At 39.6% G+C, this 23,875-nt stretch overlaps 1 protein-coding gene and 2 long non-coding RNA genes across 3 annotated transcripts; 2 read left to right on the top strand and 1 right to left on the bottom strand.

Annotated features, from left to right (window-relative positions):
• The first annotated feature begins 519 nt into the window (after window positions 1–519).
• On the top strand, window positions 520–2,539 carry LOC110040902 (uncharacterized). The gene is made up of 3 exons (XR_002295711.2): window positions 520–633; window positions 1,339–1,434; window positions 1,880–2,539. It is a non-coding gene; the product is annotated as an uncharacterized LOC110040902 (long non-coding RNA).
• Window positions 2,540–5,823: 3,284 nt separating this feature from the next.
• LOC149112422 (uncharacterized) lies at window positions 5,824–7,805 on the top strand. The gene is made up of 3 exons (XR_016207369.1): window positions 5,824–5,898; window positions 6,475–6,534; window positions 7,174–7,805. It is a non-coding gene; the product is annotated as an uncharacterized LOC149112422 (long non-coding RNA).
• Window positions 7,806–17,682: 9,877 nt separating this feature from the next.
• On the bottom strand, window positions 17,683–20,901 carry LOC149112421 (uncharacterized). Its single transcript, XM_089290308.1, has 5 exons — window positions 20,727–20,901; window positions 20,415–20,635; window positions 20,108–20,201; window positions 19,863–20,012; window positions 17,683–19,657 (listed from the first exon to the last, which is right to left on the bottom strand). Exons 1-5 carry the CDS (start codon window positions 20,839–20,841, stop codon window positions 19,128–19,130), a joined length of 1,110 nt encoding a protein of 369 aa, XP_089146434.1. The 5' UTR covers window positions 20,842–20,901; the 3' UTR covers window positions 17,683–19,127.
• Between the last annotated feature and the right edge of the window lie 2,974 nt (window positions 20,902–23,875).

Raw genomic sequence — 23,875 nt, 5'->3', positions numbered from 1 at the left:
ACCCATCGGCAAAACTCAAATGCTTCATCATAATGAATTCAAATTAACATATCTAGGAGCAGAGATATAAATTGCAATAGTAGTGGCAATAACAGAGTGGTAATTTCAAGAGTGGCCCTGGTAACGAGGTCGTGAGAATTGAAGCAAAAGAGCGCACAAAAAATTCAATCAGGTAAAAAAGGCGGGCGAAACATAAACTGTATATTATAGTTTAAATATTATTCGAAAACAAACTATTCAAAACTATGTGCTAAGCTAGCGCTTTCGATTTTCGAGGAAAACGTCCCATCTTCTGCGACGCAAGAATTTGACAAAGAAACAACCTGAAGATATTGAATCATATGCGTATAGCAACAAAAATAAGCAAGTATTGAGCGGTTTGTTTAGGGAAAATTCCCTTAACTTGTTGATAGCTATCAAATGAGACCTAAAGAGGTAGGGAAAGAACCCTTCACAGATTGACCAATCAGATGTTAGAATCTCGAAAATGAAGTTTTCTCTTTGCTTAGAAAGAAGAAATAAACATGAGGTCCGTCATGCGGGCTATAAATTCCTGAGCCTCTAACGCGCCAAGTTCAAATCAGCAAACTTTCATCCACAAGATAGAACTAAGGTACTTTGACAGAGCTTCATGTAAGTTTTTTCTTGATTTGTTTTCGTGTCTTTCGAAAGCAATTTTCAATTCATTTCAATAGTCAAAAGAAATTATTGACATAATTGAAATACATTGCTAGATTGAATATCTGTGTAGTCAAAGTCGGCCATTATCTTATGTCAGTTGCGCTCACAAGCATTGAGAATGTAGGGGTCGTGAAACAATGTTTCATGAAATTGATCTCAGCTCAACTGAATGTGTAACCGAATCGAACCATTCCCGTGAAAAGTCTGTACTATGAGACTGGTTTGTATGTGCGTGAAATTCGATAGAGGAAATTTCGCTTTTCCTTCGTAAAGTTGGAAATAACCTGACTGAAAGTGTTAGAAGCCTCACCTGTTGTCTGTTTCTATAGTTTTATTGCTTCAGGGAGGCTCCTAGAGGTCGTTTTGGAAGTGTTTCTTCTTGACGGCCGGAGCCCGGCTTCCATAGCGCGCTGAAATAAAATGAAAACATCCAGGAGATTTTGGCGGGTTCGACCGTTGAACGGAAGCGTCCTTCGGGAGCCCTTCCAGAGGCGATAAAAACATTGAAATAGCTAATTTCTTCGATTGAATGTTGTTGCATCGATATGACTCCAGGGACTCCTGTTTGGAATCAGGGAGTCTCAGCTAGCTTCAGCTCGTAAAGGCTTAGCCAAACGAAGAGACGGCCAGATATGCCAACTTGTTTTCTTTCAGCAGCTTACAGTGTATAAAGAAGTAGAAGAGGAAGAGGACTGCAAGACGGCAAGAAGAATGCTGTCGCTGTTCCCGGATCGAGAAGCAATTATAAATCAGGTAAGGACGAATATAATAAATATCTTCTTATCACATTTGTTATTTACGATCAATACGTTATATTTATAGTATTTATTTTACTGTCATGTTTACAATACTGATTTCTCGACTGATTGACTGAAAAGCTGTCGTGTGTACTTACTCAGTGTGGTCGACCGACACAAAACCATTGTTAAAATAAAAGAGGGATAGATATGAGCTCGAATCGGATAAAGAGTATTATTTCTTAGAACGTTTAGCTCTAATCTGAAATCCAATCTTTCCTGGAAAGATATAGTGAGTCACGCATGTCACGTGTAAAATCAATTAATCAGTTCATTAATTTTGAAATTATCAATCCATCGATCGGTCAATGATCGCTTCAAATCTTCCAAGACTAATCTGAACCACATAGTTGTCTAAATTCTAAATATTAATGTTGTATTTTTTCTATCTATGGATTTAGTGGAAAGAAAATGGTATCAAATATTTGTCAGAAGTTACTAGAAAAGGAGTGGAGGGCATATGATATCGAAAATGTTCCCGGAGGCATTGAAGGTATATATTGCATCGGTATTTTATCTTGCGCCCCGCGACAGTTGCGACTAGGAGAGCCAACAGTTCTTTACGTGGGCCGAACGAATGACGTCCACAGACGACTGGCCGAGCACAAGAGGCAAAACTTAAAGATTGACGAGTTTGTGAAAGCAGAATTCCAGGAAAATGGAGGTGAAGACTTGTGAGTCAAGTGGGTTAAGGAGAACAATAAAGAGGCCACTGAGAAAGAATATATTCAATGTATGGCACATAAATTAAAATACTGGCCTAAGTATAACATAAAGCATTGAAAGTAGAGGGTAAACATTAACATAGGCTTTAGACTGTCAGTGTCATTGTTGGAAAGAATTACCCAAGCTTGTGAGTCAAGCCAGCCTAAAGTGTTGTCTTTAATATTTAAAACATTTATTTGTTATTGTTTGGTATTGTATTACTTTTATTGTATTTTTTTTTTTTTTTTTTTTTTTTTTTGGTATTTTATCACTTTTATATCAATGAACAGAGTTATACAAGCATAACAGACAAATTTAAATCAATTACGTTCAATAAACTAACTTTTTCCTGCCGATGTGTAGCTGATCAGACGTGAGCTATGTCAGAATATTTTAAGTCAATTTTCTGATGTATAGATTACTTTCAACTTGAACGAAAACGCAAAATAGTAATAGGTATCATCCACTCGGTCGCGCGCATTTTCCCTTCACCCACCTCGCATCCAAAGGCTCATTTGATTTTGGAGTGCTAATTCGACAGAAAACTGACTTCGGCAAGTCACCCTTTCAAACCTTTCGAACAATGAAAATACAATCACGAAACCGTGCATTCATCCTTCGTTCTTTGTGACCTTGATAATCATGGCTTAATATTGGACTCGAGAGGAAAAGGAACAAGTTTGTAAAGACATTTGATTTACAAAGTTCAATAGGAGCTCCCTGTCTTTCGAGAAAGCTTATTAAAACCTGTTTAAAGAAATCAGAAGTCAATCTGTGAACAGCAGTGGTAAGGTACAGTGGACCTCTGGGATAGTGAGGAGACTTGCTGGCAGGGAAATGGAATGTGGATCTTAATTAAAGCTAATTCTTTCCTGTTCAGTCTCCCAAAGGTTCGTTTTCTGTTATATAAAAGCCAAAAATTAGCTAGCAGACGATCTTGTTATCTATAACAACTGTTGTGTTAGTCTGACTGCATTGTCATGGTTGGTCGTATAAATCATTCCTTCACTCTTAAAAAATACACATAAATGAAAGGCTGCGCGTAACTGAACAGGTCAAAAACTAAGGTAATTGCTCCCGCCGACTTCTATGCGAAGTAAGTCCAACAGTACAGTAGTCATGTTTGCTATATGCTCAAGTCTAGCTTGCTTGGAATTGTTTATGCAAAGCTGACTGTGGTGTAGGAAGTCTAAGAACTTGCTCTCTGTATTCAACGTCTCCCTTATTAAACAGAGCGCCTGCCACATCTTCCTTTGTCGAAGGGCCTCAAAGGTTTCTCTCCGAGGTTTCCTTCTATATTTTCTATAAATTTGACTCATCCCTTGTTTAAAAGCGAAAGTGAACTTAATTACAAAATATGAAGCATGTTCAGTAAATATTGACCGACTCGAGTTGCTGATGAAACTCTCATCATTCAATAACAACGATGCGTCTTTCTTTACTTCTCTGTTTCAACCTCCAGAGCAGAATGTTGGGAATGGGTAATAGGCGAATTACCTATTAATAATGACCTCCACAGTTAACTGACTGATTAACTTGATTTCTCGGAGTGATCTCTAAAACAGCCTACGTTTCACTTGGATCAAGTTTACTGAGTTCACAGAAGAGATCAGCTATAGCCAACCGCAGTGCTTCACATTGACATTTTCAGTCTTTTTTTGGCCGCACAGTACGAGAAAAACTGTTACTACGACAACAGAAATGCTTTACTGAAGAAAAACGATCACGGCGAAAACTACATCAGAGCTATTAATACGCACGTTATTATGATCCCTCGGATGGCCTCTAATATTTGTCAACGTCTTCTCGATAAAGAAATCAAATTCTATTCCAGTTATACGATTAAGCACATCAGGCTAAAGGCATTTATGCCATAGGCTTTGCGCAAACAGACGCCCGTGTTTAGTAGATGTGGCTACATCTGTGGAGCATTCCAGCGACATTTACAAGCGACTACAGGAGCACAAACGGCAGGATTTGGATATCAATGGGTTTGTTAACTGGATCAATTCCTTCTTACTAATGGGCAAGACATACGATTCAAATGGGTAGAAGAGAAGGCTAACGATCATGTGGAAGCAATAGAAGGAGAATACCTCGACTGTATACATAAAACAATCGGTTATTGGCCAGAATATAACAAAAAGCATTGAAACAAATGTAACTAAGTCTCACGAGAACTTACATACCGAAGCCAAGCATCTGAGATATAGCAACTATTCGTTGTTCTTATTAAGCTCTATTATAAAATTAGAATTGAGATTTGATAAACTCGTAACTTCATACAGATGACTTAACTGGATCCGCTGCTTGTGAGATAGTTTATTTCCTCCCAAGGGGTTTTCCTGATGAACAGTCACTCCATCGGCCATGAATGATATATCGATGGAGATAAAGATGTTGTTTTTGTTGTCGATCTTTCTCCATCCACAAAATGCCGATGCAAATCTCAGACTATGTCAAAATCCAATCACAATTACTTGAAGAACGATTCACTCTTCCCTCGCCTCCAAAAAAGCAGGAACTGCAATCATTTAAACCCACGTTTATTCCTCGTTCATGTTACCTTGATCCTGATAAAGGTTCCTTCTACATGTACTTGGGTGGAAAGGCCGAAACAAACTAACCAAATTCAACACTGTTCAAATACTATATGCACCATCACTCTCTCTCCTTCGTATTCTCTGATGTAAGTCAGAAATCAAATTGAATCATGTAGAAACACTGTACATGAGTCGGGTCGTTATATTGTCTTCGACTCAGCGAAGAGATCAATATGCGTACGTAAAAAAAGGTTGTAGCGAAAACTAAGACCCCCGAAAACTAAGACCTAAGACCTAAGACCCGAAAACGAAGACCCGAAAACTAAGACCCCCTTATTTTATTAATTTTTGCCCTTTGTTTATCTTTTTGATCTATGATCTATGGTCTTAGGTCTTAGTTTTCGGGGGTCTTAGTTCCCACTCAAAGACGAAGGAAACGATAATCAAACAAAAGTGAACACCGTGATCATAGATCACAAAGATAAACAAAGGCCAAAAATTAATAAAATAAGGGGGTCTTAGTTTTCGGGTCTTCGTTTTCGGGTCTTCGTTTTCGGGTCTTCGTTTTCGGGTCTTCGTTTTCGGGTCTTCGTTTTCGGGTCTTAGGTCTTAGGTCTTAGTTTCGGGGGTCTTAGTTTTCGCTACAACCCGTAAAAAAATTCTGAGAAATCACACACCGTGACCATTTCCTAGAAAAGAAGACAAGAGCAGGGCATTCTGTCAGAATCCAACAAATATGAATGCAATGCAAACCAAATAATAGATCGATCAGGTACTATGACTGTAACTGTATTAGAGAAATGATATCATTTCAAAAGTAAGAGCTAAGCCAGCACTTGCGGTTTCGGAGGGAAAGTCCCATCCTTTGGCAGTGATAAAGAATTTCATAAACCTGCAGAAATTATTGTATCATATCAAGAGATGTTTATGAAATTCTTATAACCATTAAAATTAAATATTACAGTTAACGAAATATCCCTTTGCTGATCGACCAATCAGATTTTGGAATATAACAAAAAGTGTTTTCTTATTGGTGAGAAAGCCGGGATAAACTGAAATAGACATGACATCATGGAGTCTATTTTAACTTGGGAGCAGAGGCGCTAAATTCAAATCCAAAAACTTGAAACATTCTGTTCACAAGATCGCTGGAACTACGCTTATTAAGAGAGGTGAGTTGGCTTCTTGATTCGATTTTCCGTCCTTGTTTTCATTACACAGTTTATTTCCTAAAACAGGGCGAATTATCTAGCCTACAGTATCCGAAATCATGGCTAATCGTGTGCCACGAGCGATCTCAGTGTGACAAAAGCCAAACATATTTATAACGTTGTGTATAGATCTGTATAGATACCCGGCAGCCAGGAAGTGTTTTCACAAATTCAGATATCTGGCAGTCTTAAATTCTTATAGAATTTTGACGAAAAGTCTCATTTAATTCTCCTTAGACTAGTAGATCTTTGTTTAGAAATATCAAGCGATTTCATGTATTATTTTGGCTTTGTGGTTGAGGAAGTTTTCAAGCTTCAAGACACTATAAAATCTCGATATGTTGGAAAATATTCGTGCTCTGACTCACGGGGTCAACCCTCATAGAATAATATCCACAAAAATCACAATATGTATTATGTTTGCAAAAACGAAAAGTATTTCATCTCAGCCGAAAATATCTATATACGTGACTTCTGTGTACTCTGTGAAGTGACTTGTTATGATTTGTAAACCGTATTTTCTCTCTTTACTTATAGCTGAGACACCAAAACGTCTTCCTGATTGCCCATCTTAAGGCTCCAGAAACTCAAGCGAAGGTGAGAACAACGTTCTTCTCTGCCTTTAAGTATTCATGAAATAATCATAAAATATTGAAACTCCGTCCGCCGCATGCCGAGGCTCGACTGTCCAGTATATTATGAAACTGTGAGATGTCTTTATCCTGATACAAAAACTAAATAGTAAGAAAATTTTTACGGAAGAAAATTCACGAAAAATTCGCGAAAGAAAAATTTAGTTCTATAAGGGCTTTAGGAAACGATTTTGAGCAAAATATTTTGAGCTTTGGCCCTCAAACATGACGCATCCGCGGCTTGCTTGAACTTGCCCAAACGATTCTCAGATGGTCACGACCTGCGCAGACGTCACGCAGTCTTTTCCTCCCCACGAACGTTAGAAGGAAAGATTGCGTGACGGGCAAAATCAGCGCGCGTATTGTAAAATGTTATCAACTTTCTCATCAGCGAACTGTAATTTTGGAACCTTTATCCGCATAGTTCATCCACACCCCTCCCCTCCGGTCCCTTGAATTCATTACCTAACTAGTACTCTTTTCGCTCTTAATACCGTTTAATAAGTGGAGTAACTACAATGGTCGTGCATGTGTATGCGAAGGGTAAAAAAGAAACAAGAAAAAGACAAGTGCAATCAACCAGCATTTATTCCTTTGTTAACAGATGGCTAACGACATATGCGATAATCTGATACATAAGCAATGGTTACGTTACAGCGACTCCTCTTTGATACCTCATGTTGGGGGTATTTATGTGATTGGAGTAAAGAGGTCGTCTAAAACAGCCATCATATACCTGTACTTGGGGCAGTCCGTAGATGTCCATGACCGGATTAAGGAGCACAAGTATAGTGACCAAAAGATAGATGGCTTTATCCGACGAAACATCAGAAGGAATGGTGGAAAGGACTTAAGAGTGAAATGGATCCAGCAGGAAAACCATAAGTTTAAGGAAGGAGTGTACATCAAGTGCATGGAGAAAAAGCTTGGTTACAAGCTCAAATATAACATGAAAGGGGGCAACAATTAAATACATATGCTCCGTGAAAATGTATCCTAAAATTACTACATATATATTTATGATAAAAGTCACGCATCAATTTTATTTGTTGTTGTAATTGTAAGCCTAGTTCAACAGTAGAAAAGCTAGAACATTTGCAATTAAAAATAGAAATTGCTCTGTAATTTATTTTCATTTGGCTAAGTTTGTGAGGGCAATGTGATAAATTATATAATAGAAGTCACATGTAAGTAGAGACCACCTTGTTAAGAATAAACCGTCTTTGAAGCTTGGAATGCTGTCGTTTTTGTGGATAATCTGTTGAAGCGTTTCTAGTGTTAACTTCGCTCCTACCGCGAAAGCTTGGTATAGACTTTGACGTGTATTGTTAAGGTCTACGTAGCCTCAGTATTCACACAGAAACGTTTTCATGAAGCAAATCTTTAGCCTGCGCACAGGCTTATAGTATCACAGTATGGCCTGCGTGTATAGCCTTAATTGACTACGCCGTACGTTCCTTTTCTGTATCTTTGTTAGTTTGTTAGTTATTTCGCATAACTGGGTTTATGAAAGGCATCACGGGGGTGGAGTTGGGGGAGGGGGGGGGCGGGGCTGTTAAAGACCCAATCAGTTAACGGTTTAGGTCGGGCCGCACAGTGCCCGTTTCGAAAATCTCACACATTTTTCAGTTTTCTAGGCCTGAGGTGGGCTACGTGCTTTCTTGAACCTCTTCTTTACCCTTATCCCTAACATAAAGGAAAACACAACAATAATTGCAAGAAATTGTGACTTTATTTCAAGATAGCCTTGAATGACATATGTTTGCATCATGAAGAGGAAGCATGGCTCTTTGTAAACATTCCAGTGCTATTTTTCTGTGCATGGATAAGCTCATATTTAATCAAAGCGAACTTGCTTGAGTATAGTTTCGTTACAAAACTGGTCAAACCACTTACTTAGTCATTGTAATATATATCTTCCCTTTTGTTTTAAGTCCATTATCAACACACTCTAAATGACGGACTTTAACTACTTATGTAAGGTTTACTATTCAGAGAAAAAGCGGACTTCAGTTTGTTTGGTACCCTGAGTTTGAAAACTGGCGCAAGAAGCTTGCAAGGTCTCCAGGATTTCCAGTTAAAACCGATATATTTAGTCCAAGAGGGTATGTTGCATTAATAATTTCAGATGTTGCCATCCTATTCGTAAAAGTTAACCCTTTAAAAAGTCGAACAGCTAAAAACAGAGCTCATCAGAAAAGCAGAGTTGGATTGTCCGTGGGGCAAAAATTTCAAACTTCTAATAAATAATAGGCTTTTTCTATTTTCTCGCAAAACTTAGGAAACCGGGAAAGAAAGTGATTTGTCAAAAGAAAAGTTGGTGTCACCGAACGTCCAAGATGGCTAGATCCGAAGGTGTTAGTAGCAGTGACTCCTAGCAGACCTACAACTATTGGTGTTCATTTTATATTACTTAGTCGATGCTTCGGCGCGTAAAGTTGTAAGTTGCATTTTTTTTTTTTTTCGCACACTGTATCCCTGAAACAGAGTTGGTGACCCCCTCCCCCCACCCATCTTTAGTTAAATTTCTGACACATTTCTGGCAGCCAAATGCATATCTGATGTTTGGAATATCTGACTCGGAAAAAAATCCGGGTTCCAGATGGGATTTGAACCCACGACCCTCCGTGATCTAACCGGAAGCTCTAAAACCACTGAGCTACTCGTACGCGCGATAGCAAGAAGGTGCGTCCACTGAAATTAGCAGTAATTAGCCGATCGTTCCCACGTTCGGTTGATATAGTTGTGTGGCCCGTGCGACGGCGATTTGCACATTGCAGAAAGTTTCAGAAGTTGTTCAACGTTCGAGGAGACATAATAAGTAAGCTTGTGCACACGACTAACTTTCCCCGCAGTCAAAAACAACAGTGCAGAAATCGCGTACATTAGCTATAAAAATTTACGATATACCTTCGATAAATCCGCCGAGAAAAGTGATGGAAGAGTATTGCTTCCTGACTCCCATGTTACGGCTTGCGATTGCCTTGGTTTCTTTGAATCTTTTTTTTCTGGAACTCTCCACGAGAATCTTCCCATTGTACGGGCCAAGCAGGTCGATCGATGAAGAAAACCACTTTGTGTAAGAAGGCGACAGAGTTACCCAGCTGGACCTCCTGGCTGATTAGCCAGAAAAATATTTTTCTAGTCAGAGGGACGGAATTCGACCACTTCTGGAACTGGTTCGGTAAGAATAAGTTCCCAGGGGCTCTTCAGCTCTTGAAGTAAACTTCTGCCCGAAAATATCGCTTCTTCCCGGCTAGTAGCCCCTGGGTCTCCGAGGATGGGAAAGAAAACGAGCTCTGTCCAAATAAAATACAGTAACTGCCTCTCTCTTTATGCAGATAACGAATCAAAGACAAACAGTGCATGAGTTGTGTCATTACACCGAGTTCGAGTCAGCGAAAGAAATCAACATGCACACGTTGACAAATTCTAAGAAATCACACATTGCGAGAAAAGTTGACAAGATCAGGGCATTCTGCCAGAATCCAACGAGTATGAATGCAATGACTCATTGGTACTTTCTTAAACTGTCAATCTTAGATACTCTGACAGAAATATTAGAGAAATTACATCATTCCGAAAGTATGTGCTATGCCAGCACTTGTGGTTTCGTGGGGAAAAGTCCCATTCTTTGTGATAGATTACAATACAATAAAATACTCAGTACAATCATGAAGTTTATTCTGTAATACACTTAGCTACATGATCACATAAAAGACAGTACGACACACAAGCTAAATTACAAGTGTTTCACATACATCAAAATTAGAGGTGAATAATATAATATATGAAAAAAAAAAAAAAAAATTGACAAATGGAAGTCAGGACAGCTCCCGGTCGGGGGTAACCCGAAAACACTGACCCCCGGCCCGCGGACCCCACTATGGACCGGGTCCGTGGACTACCCATGGACCGGTCCACGGACTACCCCTACGGACCCCTTCTACGGAACCCCTCAAAATAGGGTTAAAATAAAAAATAAATATTTCACTAATCTGTTGTACGATAGATTATTCATATCGGCGAAATTTTGAGTGTTACACTGTGAAAATGTAATTAACACGCCCCCCTCCCTACCCCCCTAAAAAAAATGCCTTGAAGCTTTTTTCAGCGTAAGGAGATGCCGATGACAAAAAGAAGGAACGTTATTAACTTTCATTCGTGGCTCAATCGGACTATGGGAGGTATGTTGTGACGTTGTTTAAGCTTGTTCGTATCTGTAATTCCGCTGAGCAAATTAAGAAGCCTGGAACGAGTTCACGAATCCGCGCGAGAATGGGCTGAAAAAAATGGCAGAGGGGAAAGAGCACAAATTTCGAGGCTTCCCAGAGGCTTCCCGGTCTTTCATATACTGTATGGCCACAGCAAAGGAAATGGCAATGTGTAATGATATAACTTGTGCCCGAGCCTGAACCCAAGAATGTTACTTTTGCACACTAACGTTCGAAGTTTTGCCGACACGAGTAATCTATTAGACAACCCGTAAGTGAAATATTTGTTTCTTATTTTTATTCTATTTTTTGAGGGGGGGGGGGGGGGGAGAGGGGTCCGTAGAGGGGGTCCGTAGGGGTAGTCCGTGGACCCGTCCGTAGGTACTCCATGAACCTGGTCCGTAGTGGGGGTCCGCGGACCGGGGGTCCGCGGACCGGGGGTCAGTGTTTTGGGGTTACCTCCCGGTCGAGGTTTATGACATTCAGTCTAAAGTAATTATATCTCGTGATGAAAAAATTTCATAAAAAATGACCTACAAAAATTGCATCATATAACAACAATAATGCACAAATAATATTTATGAGGGAAAGAATCCCTTTACTTTGTGTATAGCTATTAACTGAAACGCTTAGAGTTAGGGAAATTGAACACGGGACAATTGCATTCGTCAGTGTTTACCAATACCTTTGGACGTTGCGCAATGAACACGGGCAATTGCATTCGTTAGTGTTTACCAATACCTTTAGGCATTACGCAATCCTTTTGTTTTACTTGCCATCGTACATTTTTTCATCTATTAGTTTTTCGTTCATAAAGTTAAATTCTAATCCTCGGTGTGTGCGGTACGAATTGGAACTTCTTGGGCATTTTCGAATATCGAGGACACTTGGACTGTAAGGACATCGTTTAAAAGTTTGGTGTATAAAATCGTGTGGAATAGAATAAATGTTTAATCTGGTAAATAGAAATAACCCTTTGCTGATCAGCCAATCAGATTTTAGAATTTTACAAAGTGTTTTCTCATTGGTCAGAAAGCTGGGATAACCTGAAATAGACGTGACGTCATGCAGTCTATATAACTAGGGAGCTAGAAGCGCGAAATTCAAATGAGCGAGAACACTTCTATTCACGAGATCAGTGAACAGTGCTTTGAGAGATGTGAGTTATAGTTTCTTGAATCGAATTTATCCTTTGCATCTCTTCAAAAACAGCAACAACCTTTATTTCCCCTTGTTCTCACATATATATTTTTCAGTAGCACACCTTCTTTATACGGAAAATTCTAAATTATAATCTGGCAGTTGTCAAGGCCGATATCAACAATCGCGTGTCACGGACGATCTAACTAGTGTAGTCAAACATGTTATAAATCTGGTCATGAATCTTGCGGACGAACATCAGACAGCAACCTTAAAGACAGCTGAGCTCCTTGGTAAAATGTTTTCACAGTTGTAATCCGTAAATTCAAAACGAAAAACATCTTTCGTCCAAGTTGAAATATCAATGTGTTTATGTCAAAGCCGGTGACCTCTATTTTGTAAAATTGCACTTCTCAGACTGTCAGCTTGCGAGCGACTTAATTATGCAAACCGTATTTTTTTCTCTTTCTAGTAATCAAGACAGCCTTTACTTGTTTCCCTTGTGACGCCAGAAACTTTAAGCAGAGGTGAGAACAAATTTGTTGTTTGATATTCTTGATCACGTTCAGAGCGAAACAGTGGCTAATAATTCGAGCATTATCAAGGTGTAGGATATATTTTGATCCCAGTGCAAAACCGAGATAGTGCCAGGGAATAAAACTAATTGTACAAATGGTTTCACGAACATTTCGGCGTAATCATTGAAACGTAGTCTTGTATTTTGTATGGTAGAAATGGAATTTACTTCTCTTTAGAGAACTTTCTAGAACCTTCGAGAGCAGTCTTGGAAACGATACCAAAGCACGTGCGGTTCACATTCTGTAACAACTTTTCTTTACTTTGGTCATTGGTTTACCCCCCTCCCCCCTTCCCCCCCTCAGGAAAATAACGGCTCCCCGAAACTAACGTTAGTTTTCTTACCTTCCTATTGAACCCAGCAAGTAACGGTCCCCCGGAAAGTAACGGCCCTTTAAAGAAGTCACTAAAAGAGAAAGTCTCTAATGAAGCGCAATACGGATGGAACAGCCTGACTGTAAGACTGAACAACTTGAAGAGTTATTTGTGATTTTATTTCGAACTTACCTGAATTTTTCTTGAAACTATGATTTATGAACTGTATTCAGTTGTCTAGCAGCAGAGTCAAATGATATAGATATGATAAACGCGATATAATGCGACCATTACACTTTCGCCCTACATTACCAACGGTTAGGCCTTTTCAGTTTATGCCGTCAGCTTTGTTTATGTGGGAAGTTAGGAACATACATAAACGGAACTTTTAATTTCTTGTGTTACACGTCCGCTTTGTCTGAAACGACTACCACCGCCAGAAACGTTTTTTTAACTATCCGAAATTAACGGCTACCCGTATATATCGCCTACCCGAAAGTAGCGGCCCCTTTTGCCTGCTAAATCCGAAAGTAGCTGTAGTTGTAACCAGTTGTATGGGTGTCTATTATACCTATGGTAGAATTCAATAACAGAGATGTTTGTTTAATTTTAAAACTGTATCTTTCTTTAGATGGCCACTGAGATTTGTAACAAATTAATACACGAACCCTGGATGTTCTACGCCGATGCCTCTAAAGTACCCCATGTCGGGGGAATCTATGTGATTGGAATAAAGCGGCCAAGACTAAGAGCAATACAATATTTGTATCTCGGGCAGTCTAATGATGTCCACAAACGATTACAGGACCATAAATATGGTCGTCAAGACATCGACGATTTCATCAGGCGAAATTACAGAAGAAATGGTGGGAAGAACCTACGAGTAAAATGGACCAACGAACCAAGGCATAAGTCGAAGGAGCGGGGATACATTAGGTGCATGGAAAACCTGCTCGGCTATGAGCTGGAGTATAACAAGAACGGTCGAAAAAACTAAATACATCGTGAAAATTATCCATTCCAAAGGTCACATAAATTTTTCCTTAAAACTAGAACACTGGAAGTTTAAGTAGAAATTGCTCTGTAACAGGAGCCATAATCAGGGACGGAGACCGTAAGCGCGCGCCATTTTTAGTATCGGGGCTGTCCCCATGATATGGGACAATTTTTCTATTTTTAGAACAAATTGCGCCATCGCCTGCAGCACACGCGCGTACATGCTGCGAGGATTTTTGCGGATGTCGCGCAGGGGAAATGGCGTCCGAAATTCCCAAAATTTTTCATGTTTTTGGCCCACAACTCAACGCATTTACGTCTGTTGGAATTTTGCTTAAGTATTTTCGTCGTAAGCTGCTCCAGTTTGAGTGAAGTAAGACAGTGTCGAATTTTGTGTTCCGATGCTTCTTTTACATGAGCTGTACATTACTCCGCTTTAAATTTCACATATGTTGAAGATTAACAGCTTTTCCATGACACGGCAAAAAACTAGCTGGATATATTTAGATATAGCAGAGTTTCAGGACTTCATAGTTTGTTAGCTCCTCTTGCCACACGCTTGCGAGGAATTTGCCAGTCTATCGCGACCGAAAAGTAAAACAAAATAATTGCTAGTTTGAGTTTCGCCTGAATTGTAAGCAACGCTTGATGTTTCATCAAGACCCAATAACTTTACGTCCGTAGATACTGCTCAGTTTTATTTGTGTAAAAATCCAGTAAATTGTCTGTTGTCGATGAATGAGAGCGCCCGCCGATGCCTGTTTTGTACAGTCAGTAAACATGACAAATTGTACTTTCGCCGCACTTTCGTGTGAAAACGTACATCGAACTCAAACAATAACTCTATAGTTTTTAAATTTGTTTAATCTTTGAGAACATATTAAAAGCTAAGCTGAAAACATGTGAATGAAGCAGAAATGATCAGCAAAGTTACGATGACGCTTTCTTTAATCAACTTCGAATAACGATTTCGATTTTGTTGATCGAGTTATCAAAACTCCTTGTCTATTTTCATTTTCGCAGTGGAAAATTCCACCATGTTGAAGAAACACACATGATGTTAGTAGCCTTTTTGCGTTCGTGAAATTTGTTGCAGCATCTCAGCACAAAAGATAACGAAACAAATCTTTGTCAATTGAAAACACCGACTCGGTCTTGAAAGTGCACGAGCTGCACTATGCAAATGACTACTTGTACGCGTCAGACTTTCCTTTCAAAAACTTTTGCAAACTCGCCAAACAAGCATAAACAATCAGAAACCATCAAAACAGGTTTCGGTTGTGATTAAGCATTGTCTGAGAAACTTACAAATTAACTCAATACCAGAGTAGAGAGTTTTCTTGCTATATTCTTAAGTCAGAACAAACGCAAAATTAAAGCACACGCGTAAGCTTACAACTAGCGCGAGCAGATCTTATCATTCATTCCCAGCGCGAGATTGAAGTCTTGTTTTCGACCCTGAAAAACCCACCTTTTCCGTTGGGTCAAAGCATAAAACTACATATAAGCGCCCTGGTTCGTATTCCCTGCCTTATTCCCTGCCATCGCCGTGAAAAATACGCAAGAGAATCTCTCAACTCTCACCACTTGATCATGCAACGTGACAACATCCACACGAGAACCCCCGACATGTGCGTGGATCCGCGCGGATATATGACGTCAGGATGGCGCAATTTGTTCTAAAAATAGAAAAATTGTCCCATATCATAGGTGCGCACGGATCCCAAGACTTACCGTCTTCGTCCCCGATTATGGCTCCTGTCTGTAATTTATTTTTATTTGGTTAGGGACTGTGCAATAACTACCTGGAGGGGGTTTGGAAAATTAGAGGGGTGGGGGGGGGGGGCATAGGAGAAAATGACAACAAGATAGAGGGGGGTTGGATGTAAAATTAATACATGCAGGGAGAGGGTATTACTTTTGCATTCCATTTTGCAAACTGGAAAAGTAGTGGAAGAGTGATTAGAGTTCAAATATATAAATATTAACATTGGAACAAAACTGACAAATTTATCAACTCTAAGGTGTTCTGATCTATGAACTGTTGTTTTCCTATCTGTCATGCAGTAGGAAAGGAATGCCTCTGTCATATATGTTAAAGCAGTGCTACTTTATTTGCACTAGGATTTAATGAAACAGGAAACTTTAATTAAAAGTTGCAAAAGTAGCACTATAATGTCATTCAATGAAAAAGAAATATGCCAATGTTAGCACACATGGCATCATAATTTAGCAGAATGAAAAACCCAACTTGAATTTTTAATAGCAATACAAATTTAAAATACGGTAGATAAAACACGGTATGATTAAATTGAGCTTCAAATAAAGTTTAATCAGACAAGAATTCTTGAATAATATTTTCAGTTTCTCCAACAAAGCTTCTGGAATTCAAAAGATCTCATATTAAAGTATGGTAAATACAAACAGTATGATCAAATTGAGCTTCACTGAAACAGACCAGAGTAAGCTCAGACACAAGCTCAGAGTCCAGTGATTTTGATGACTCTTCAAATGACTCTTCAACATACGTCGAAGAGTCATTTCAAGTGATGTTTGTACCGGAGAAAGAACTCCAACAAGTAAACTAGGTATGAGGGAATCAATGGGAGGAGACTTTTTTCAAGGGGGAGTGGGGGTGGGGGTTAGCCTTAATATTATCATTATGTGAGGGGGGTTGAAATTAATTTTCGCTCAATGAGAGGGGGGTATGACTTAGTTTTGGGGCATATTTCACCCATTTCCCAGCCCCCCTCCCTCCAGGTAATTATTGCACAGTCCCTTACGTCCGTGATGATAATGTTATACCTTATAAAAGAAGTTAAAAGTAAGTGGAAACTACGCCAGTATTAAAAATAAACCATCTTTGAAGGTAGTCCTGTCTTTTTTCGGAGTAATCCATGGCAGCGTTTCTAGTTTGTACTTCGTCGGTAGCAAGCAAAGCTTGGTATCGATTTAGGCGTGTATTGTTAAGGACTATTAGTAGCCTCACGTAGAAACGTTTCTTGGGAAGAACAATGAGCAGCCATGATCCGTTAGCATGTGCACATGGTAACAGTATGGCCTGCGTGTATTGCCTCAATTGACTACGTTCCTTTTCTGTATCTTCGTTAGTTTGTACCAGTATTTTTCATAGCTGCGTTTATGAAAAGACATTACGGGGGTGGGGTTGGAAGGGGGGGGGGGGTGGCTATTAAAGACCGAATCAAATAAAAGTATTGGTCGGTTAATTAAGGGTCCGTGCAAACACTACTATAGTATTATGTTTTATGAGTCTTTTCTCCTGGGTTTCTCAGTCTGATTTTTGTCGGGGGCGCGGTTGCCTAAAGGTTTGTGCACGAGACACCGGATCGAGCAGTCAAAGTTCGAGCCCAGGCCAGGGTCTCTGTGTTGTGACGTTAGCATGACACTATGCTGTCACACTGCCTCTCTCATCAGTTCCAGGTGCTTAACTGGGTAACATCTTCCAATCCCAATTCCTAGTCACCTAATGTAATGTTAGTTGTGAGAATCTGCTAGTACATAAAAAATGTCCTTTTTTAAATGACTTTCTTTGCTTGAAAGATCGCTGATACTGATGACTAATACCTGCATGTATCCTCCATTTTGTAATTATTATAGTAGTACTGTTTAGGCAACAATTTAAGGTATATTGTGTAATAAGGGCGGGTTGGCTAATGGGAATGTTTATCCGCTCTCGGGCAGGGGGCAGGTGGAGGGGGGGGGGGGCGGTATCGTTATCTCCGTTTCGTCGCACAATGCGCGCTTCAAAAATCTTATTAACTTTTACGTTTTCTAGACCTGAGGTGGGCTACCCGCATTCTTGAACCTTGTCTTTACATTTATCCCTAATATGAAGGAAAACACAACAATAATCGCAAGAAATTGTGACTTTATTTCAAGAAAGCCTTGGATGACATATGTTTGCATCATGAAGAGGAAGCATGGCTCTTTGTAAACATTCCAGTGCTATTTTTCCGTGCATGGCTAAGCTAACATTTAATCAAAGCGAGCTTGCTCGAGTATACTTTCGCTACAAAACTAGTCAAACCACTTACTTAGTCATTGTAATATACATCTTCTCTTTTGTTTTAATTCCATTATCAACACACTCTAAATGAAGGAATTTAACTACTTTTGTACGGTTTATTATTTAGGGAAAAAGCGAACTGAAGTCTTTCTGGTACCCTGAGTATAAAAAACTGGCGAAAGAATCTTGAAAGGTCTCCAGGATTTCTGGTTTAAAACCAATTTATTTAGTCCAAGTGGGTATGTTGCATTAACAATTTTAGATATTTCCATCCTATTCATAAAAGAGTGAAGCCTTGGAGCCGATGGCTCATAGCTGCCAGAGCTTATCCCGGTTTCTATAGCTTGAAGCGGCTAGGAGTATTTCTACTCCCCCTGGACGGGATGCTAGTCCATCGCAGGTCACTCCCCTGCAATTTGTTAGGTTTTCCCAACAATTCGCTGGTACCCATTTATACTCCTGGGAGGAGAGAGAGGCACTGTGATAGTTAAGTGTCTTGCCCAAGAACAAAACACCGTGTCCCCGGCCAGGGCTCGAACCCGGACCGCTCGCTCCGGGAACAAGGGCACTAACCATGAGGCCACCGCGTCTCCCATAAGGTAATCCTTAAAGAGACATTTACAGCGTCAAAAAGCTAAAAATAAAGGGCGCGGGGCAAAAATTTCAAACTTCTAATAAACATATAGGCTTTTTATATTTTCTCTCAAAACGTAGGAAACCGGTGCTGTCAGTGATCCTTCGAAAGAAAAACTTGGGTCACCGAACGTCCAAGATGGCTAAATCCACGCAAAGATGAGACGTGACTACTACCCTTAGACTTGTCACTATTGGTGTTCATTTTATATTACTTAGTCGATGCTTAGGCGGGCAAAGTTATAAGTTGCATATTTTTCCCCTCACTATATCTCTGAAATGAAGTTGGTGCCCCCCGTCCTGATGCGACTAAATCATCATCTGACTTATTATAGGTGTGAACAAAATCTGTGTATTAGAAGATGTTCCTGTAAAAAGTCTTAAAGACAGCAAGCACCTCAACAATCTTATAGAAATTGCCTCCCCCCCCCCTCCCCCACGGCAAAAAAGCCTTATAGTTTGTTCAGCAGTTTTGGAATACAGGTGGAACCTATTTAAAAGTATTTAATAACCTCGTGTTTCTATTTCAACTTAATTTTGTGATTTTGTGATTTTGTGACGATAATCATGTGATTGGCATCGAACAAACAACTCTCTGAAGTCCATGACTGAAACAAAATTCAGTAATACTCTGGTTGCAGTTTATTCACAAAGTTCCTAGCGAACAAAGACTTTCCAGAAATCACCATTGGACACTCCAGAACGGTAGTCGTCATCGCATCTCAAATCTTTATCGTCTGGTCGCAGCATCCAATAATAAAGATAATAAAAACCAGCGGGGAGAAAGTACAATCTATCTGCATCTCTTCCCCAACCCCATTTACCATCATCCAGGTATCCCCACTGGTCGCAAGCTCTTGCTAATCTGGAGTTGTCGTTTTCCATTCTAACAAACGAGCCACAAGCGTCGGGCCGGACATTCGTCTGACCGCTGAAGTACTGGACTACAGCTTCACCAGTGCTGTTAGCGACCGTAGTCACGTGGAATGTACGCTCCTTTTGTTTACTGCAGTGGAATCTCAGCTGAGTGAAAGACAAGTGAGTCCACAGCTCCTTCATGGCATTCTTCGTCAGAAACGTCTTGTTGTTATGGTAACCGCCGACTCCTCTGTAGGATGCCTCTACTGTCAACCCCGATGGAGAGGATGAGCTCTCAACCACATAGTTAGAGACAAGAAGCCAGCCTCCTGAAATCAGGTAAATTTATGATCGTTAATTGGAAAGAACAAAACCAGGTAAGAACCTTACAATAAAGCATTGTTACGAAACGAAAACTTTCAAAGAGAAGGAAAATAATGCGGGAAATGTTTCAACCGCACGTGTTCCAAATAAATGAGAGTTTGTGTAATCTTAATGTGTAAGAATATTTCTTGTTCGCCATTCTCAGCTTACCTCCGTCAGTTGTCATGTCACAGAAGACCTTTAAAGGGTTTCCACTCTTCTCAGGGTCGATCCAGTACTCCCCGTCTGCTTTAGAGTCTCCTGAGTCCCGGATGTCCTTACAGGAATGACCAGGATGATGCGAGTACCAACCTTTTATTTCTATAAAAGAAGAAAATAGACCAGGATACATTTTGCAATCAGATTCACTCTGCGTTATATAATCGTCAAAACACAAATAAATATTCACGACTCACGTTTTTCGCATTTTTTCCCCTTGTATCCCGGATGACACTGTCCACTTTTTACTGTTTGGTCATTACGCTGACGAGAAACATCGATGCAAGAGGCCTAGGTTGGGTTAAAAATAATGCTGTTCAGGGTCAATTTTATCATTTATCAATACTGTAAGGAAATATCAGCTTTTGATCGCTCCTGCTAACTGTACGAACCGGCTGACAATCATATTTTTCTTTAACAACCTCGCGTTAACCCTTTTTCCTGTTCCAAGTAAAGGTAGCTAAACTGAGATAAGGAATGCATATACGGAAGGTTTCAACTGACCTTAACTGAACCGAAGTATGTGGATCCTTTCTTCCATTTAAAATCTCCTGGCTTCATCTGTCGGGTTTTGTTGTTTAGCTCACAAATGCGTTGCCCTGCATTGCTGCCGTCCGGACGGACATTAAACGACTTGCAACTGCTATTTCCAATGCATTTAAGGTGGCATGCAAACTCGTCAAGGACTGTAGCCGTGGACATGACGTGACCAACTAAGGCATGGTCTAACAGAGGAAAGAAAATAAAACTTTTCTTGATGCAAACAGACTGAATAGAAGGAAAGTGCGACGTTTAGGTTTAGCTGTGCCTACTTACCAACTTCCGTTTCAAAAACGCTTCCGCAAAAGTCTGTGTTTGCCACCACAAATAAGACTACCAGGAAAATGTTTAGAAACACAATGGCCGATCGAATCAGCCACGCGCCAGCCATGGAGTTGTCAAAGTATGGAATTAAAACCTTTTTCAGAACCGGAGGTGCAACGCACCCAAAGCTCGCTGCTGTTTTATCTATTCGTTTGATCTAGAACGGACAGACTTATATGCCAGGTGATGTTCATATTTAATTAATAGTTGAAACATTGAGTTATATAACTCAGTTAACGCAAGCTTTCATTCATTTCGGCAAACAGTTCTTTTCTTTTATTGTCAGAAAATTAAACATACCGACGTTTACGCATTGCTACTGGCTCCCTTCAGAGTTCAAACAAACTAGCAGCTGGTGTTTTCAAAAACCTAGACAGTCTTTTGAGCCCTAAAGAAGGCAGTAATGCCAAAACCGTCGACATTTTTGTCTGAAAATACTAAAAACACTACGAGAAATTCTTTATTTTTTCTATTTCAAGGTGTTACAGAGTATTGCTGTTATTAAAATCATTGTTTTCATTTATTCCCCTCTTGTTTGGAGTTTGCAATGTTAAAGAGCTCCTAATTGGTTTGTAAATTGTTTGATGGTGCAATAAAGGACTTATGGCTGATGTTATGTTTATTCACCTGCAGCCGGGGGGTGTTTGTGAACTTCGTTTTGTGTGGTGCGCGCTACAAAAAGCTCGTAAATTTTTCAGTGTTAATCTTAGAGTCACTCCAGACCTGAGATGGGGTACATTTATCCCTGAGCCTTGTCAAATATAAGCGCAAGAGCGTGAAGTTTGACAAGTCAGTGATCATTCATAATTCATTGTGTTTATAACCCAAGGTGTAGTTATTAATATCGGAATTATTATCTGCTTTATATTACATTTTGTAGACTCGAACATCAAAGAAGTCCTTGGATTGTTAATTATTTGGTCAAAACTATGAGCGGACGTTACTTAGGTACCGTTCGCTAATTAATGACACGAAACAACTTAACTCTGCGATCTGATTCAGCCTATGAACTGGAGAACAAGGTTTAGAACGTTTTTTCCCCGTGACTCATATTCTTGGGGCTTCCCGTGGCTTTTTTGTTGAATAAACCGGCAAACTAGATCCCCCCTAACGTCTTTGCTACACCTGCAATTGGAGAGACATCTTAACTAAACCGCTGTAAGGGTTCTTATAATTATATAAATAGTTCTGTCTACTGAGTTGGCATTTCTGTCGTGCTCATTAAAGGTGCTATGCCACGGCTTGCGCATCGTGAAAAGTTAATTGTAAACTTTTCAAGTTCGTCGTTTGTAATCCGTGTTAATCTTCTCCATCCTTAACCATCCTTGTTCCTTTATAGTTAATTAACGTCTTTGGTGTTTTTCTTTCTTAGTAAACTAATATTCTCAGGTTTCCTTCAATTTAATAGTAGTTTTGCACATGGCCAAATTAACTCAAAATACCGTGGCTGAGCTCCTTTAAGCTCGCCGCTAGCGGCGACTATTTTTTGTATGACTAGTTCGCGTGAAGAGTTTGTTGATAAAAATGATGTTAAACGACTAAATAAGATCTTCCAACGAGCTTAAAGTCCAATTCTCAGCAATGATTCCAAGCCATTTAACGTAATGTTAGCTGTGAGAATTTGGTAGTACATCAAAAAATATCCTTTGATGAGAAATCACCCACTTCTGGAAGTTAAATGGTCAGGATGTAAACGAAAACCTTGAGCCTCTTTAATATATCACGTTTCATAGTCGAAGCTTTATTCAGGATAGGGATAAAAAAAAAACCCTCCTGTTTATGGATATTTAGTTAACCAGCTTTATACACATCCGGTATTTTACTATTTAGGCAGCAATTCACGATAGATGCCCTAATTAGGACAGATAAATGATGATGTTAATTCGTCAGCTGGCAGGGGAGAGGGGGTGGGGGGTGTTTTGCGCTGTGCCCGCTTCTAAAGTCTCGTACATTTTCTAGTTGTAACTCCAGAGTTATCTAGACCTGAGATGGGCCACATGTGGCCCTGAACTTCGTCATATATAAAACTGCAGGTGTGTTAAGTCACCAAGTCGTGATCATTCATAATTTATTCTGTTTATAACTCAAGCTGGAGTTATTAATATCTGCTTTATTTTACATTTTGTAAACATGAACATCAAAGAACTCGTTAGTTTATTAATTATTTAGTCAAAATTATGACCGGACGTTACTTATTTACCGCTGGCTTGTGAGGGGCAGCTGGAGCCAGAGCAAAATTATGACTGAGGCAATATCCATGGTTAAATTCTCATCCTAGGAATTTGGAAGTGTTTTACTTTCCCTCTTCAAAAAGAAAAAAACAAGAAAAACGAAAAAAATGACTGAGGCAAGTGCCTCAGTTTGCCTCATACCGCCCTGAAGGATCCTTCAGCGATGACCACAGGTTAACTTCTAGAACATGAAAATTAAGAAACCATCTTGTCATAATCCTTGAGATTCAGTGGGGTGTTCTGCGGGTTCACGTGCTCTTTCCGTTCCCGCGCGAATTTGGCATGAAAGAGTAGTAATCTACATTTCAACCCGGCAAATAAAATAAAATAGAATAAATTATAATAAATAACCTTTAGATTTCACCCTCGGCAGTGTTTATAGCATAAAGGCTAGTGGAACCGAGCAAACAACCGAAACAAATAATTCAAATTGAACATAAACTTCAACAAACTTCTATTTCAAACCAGGAAAGCATGAACCATGGGGTAAAACAATGTTTTTCACGAATGTATTGTTTGCAATGCCTTTGTCGTACTACCAAAAATCTATCAAGAAATTACATGTAGACGCCTGATTAAATTGGCTCCTTAACGTTAGCGAACATAAACCTAAGCTACATCCTGTAGGTATTAAAAAAATGTTTTTCTCGTCAATGTTTGTGTCGTCGCTCACTCGTAGCTACCATACATAGTGTTCTGACAATAAAACTGCTAAAATTACAAGAAAAAAGCCAGTTTAAATAGCTTTTGCGGTGTTAGTTCATATTGCATAACGCAAAAGAAGGACGACCGATATTCAGTCATCTTTACTTCATGCTTGGTAAATCATTACATAACTCGGTCAAACCACGTATCTACGTAACAAGCCTG

This window comes from Orbicella faveolata, unplaced genomic scaffold (assembly GCF_042242905.1).
Source record: "Orbicella faveolata isolate gen_17 unplaced genomic scaffold, um_ofav_v1 contig_2, whole genome shotgun sequence".
In the NCBI taxonomy this organism is placed as follows: Eukaryota; Metazoa; Cnidaria; class Anthozoa; order Scleractinia; family Merulinidae; genus Orbicella; species Orbicella faveolata.
Note: the sequence above shows the minus strand (reverse complement) of the source record. Positions and strands in the feature narration are given on the sequence as shown.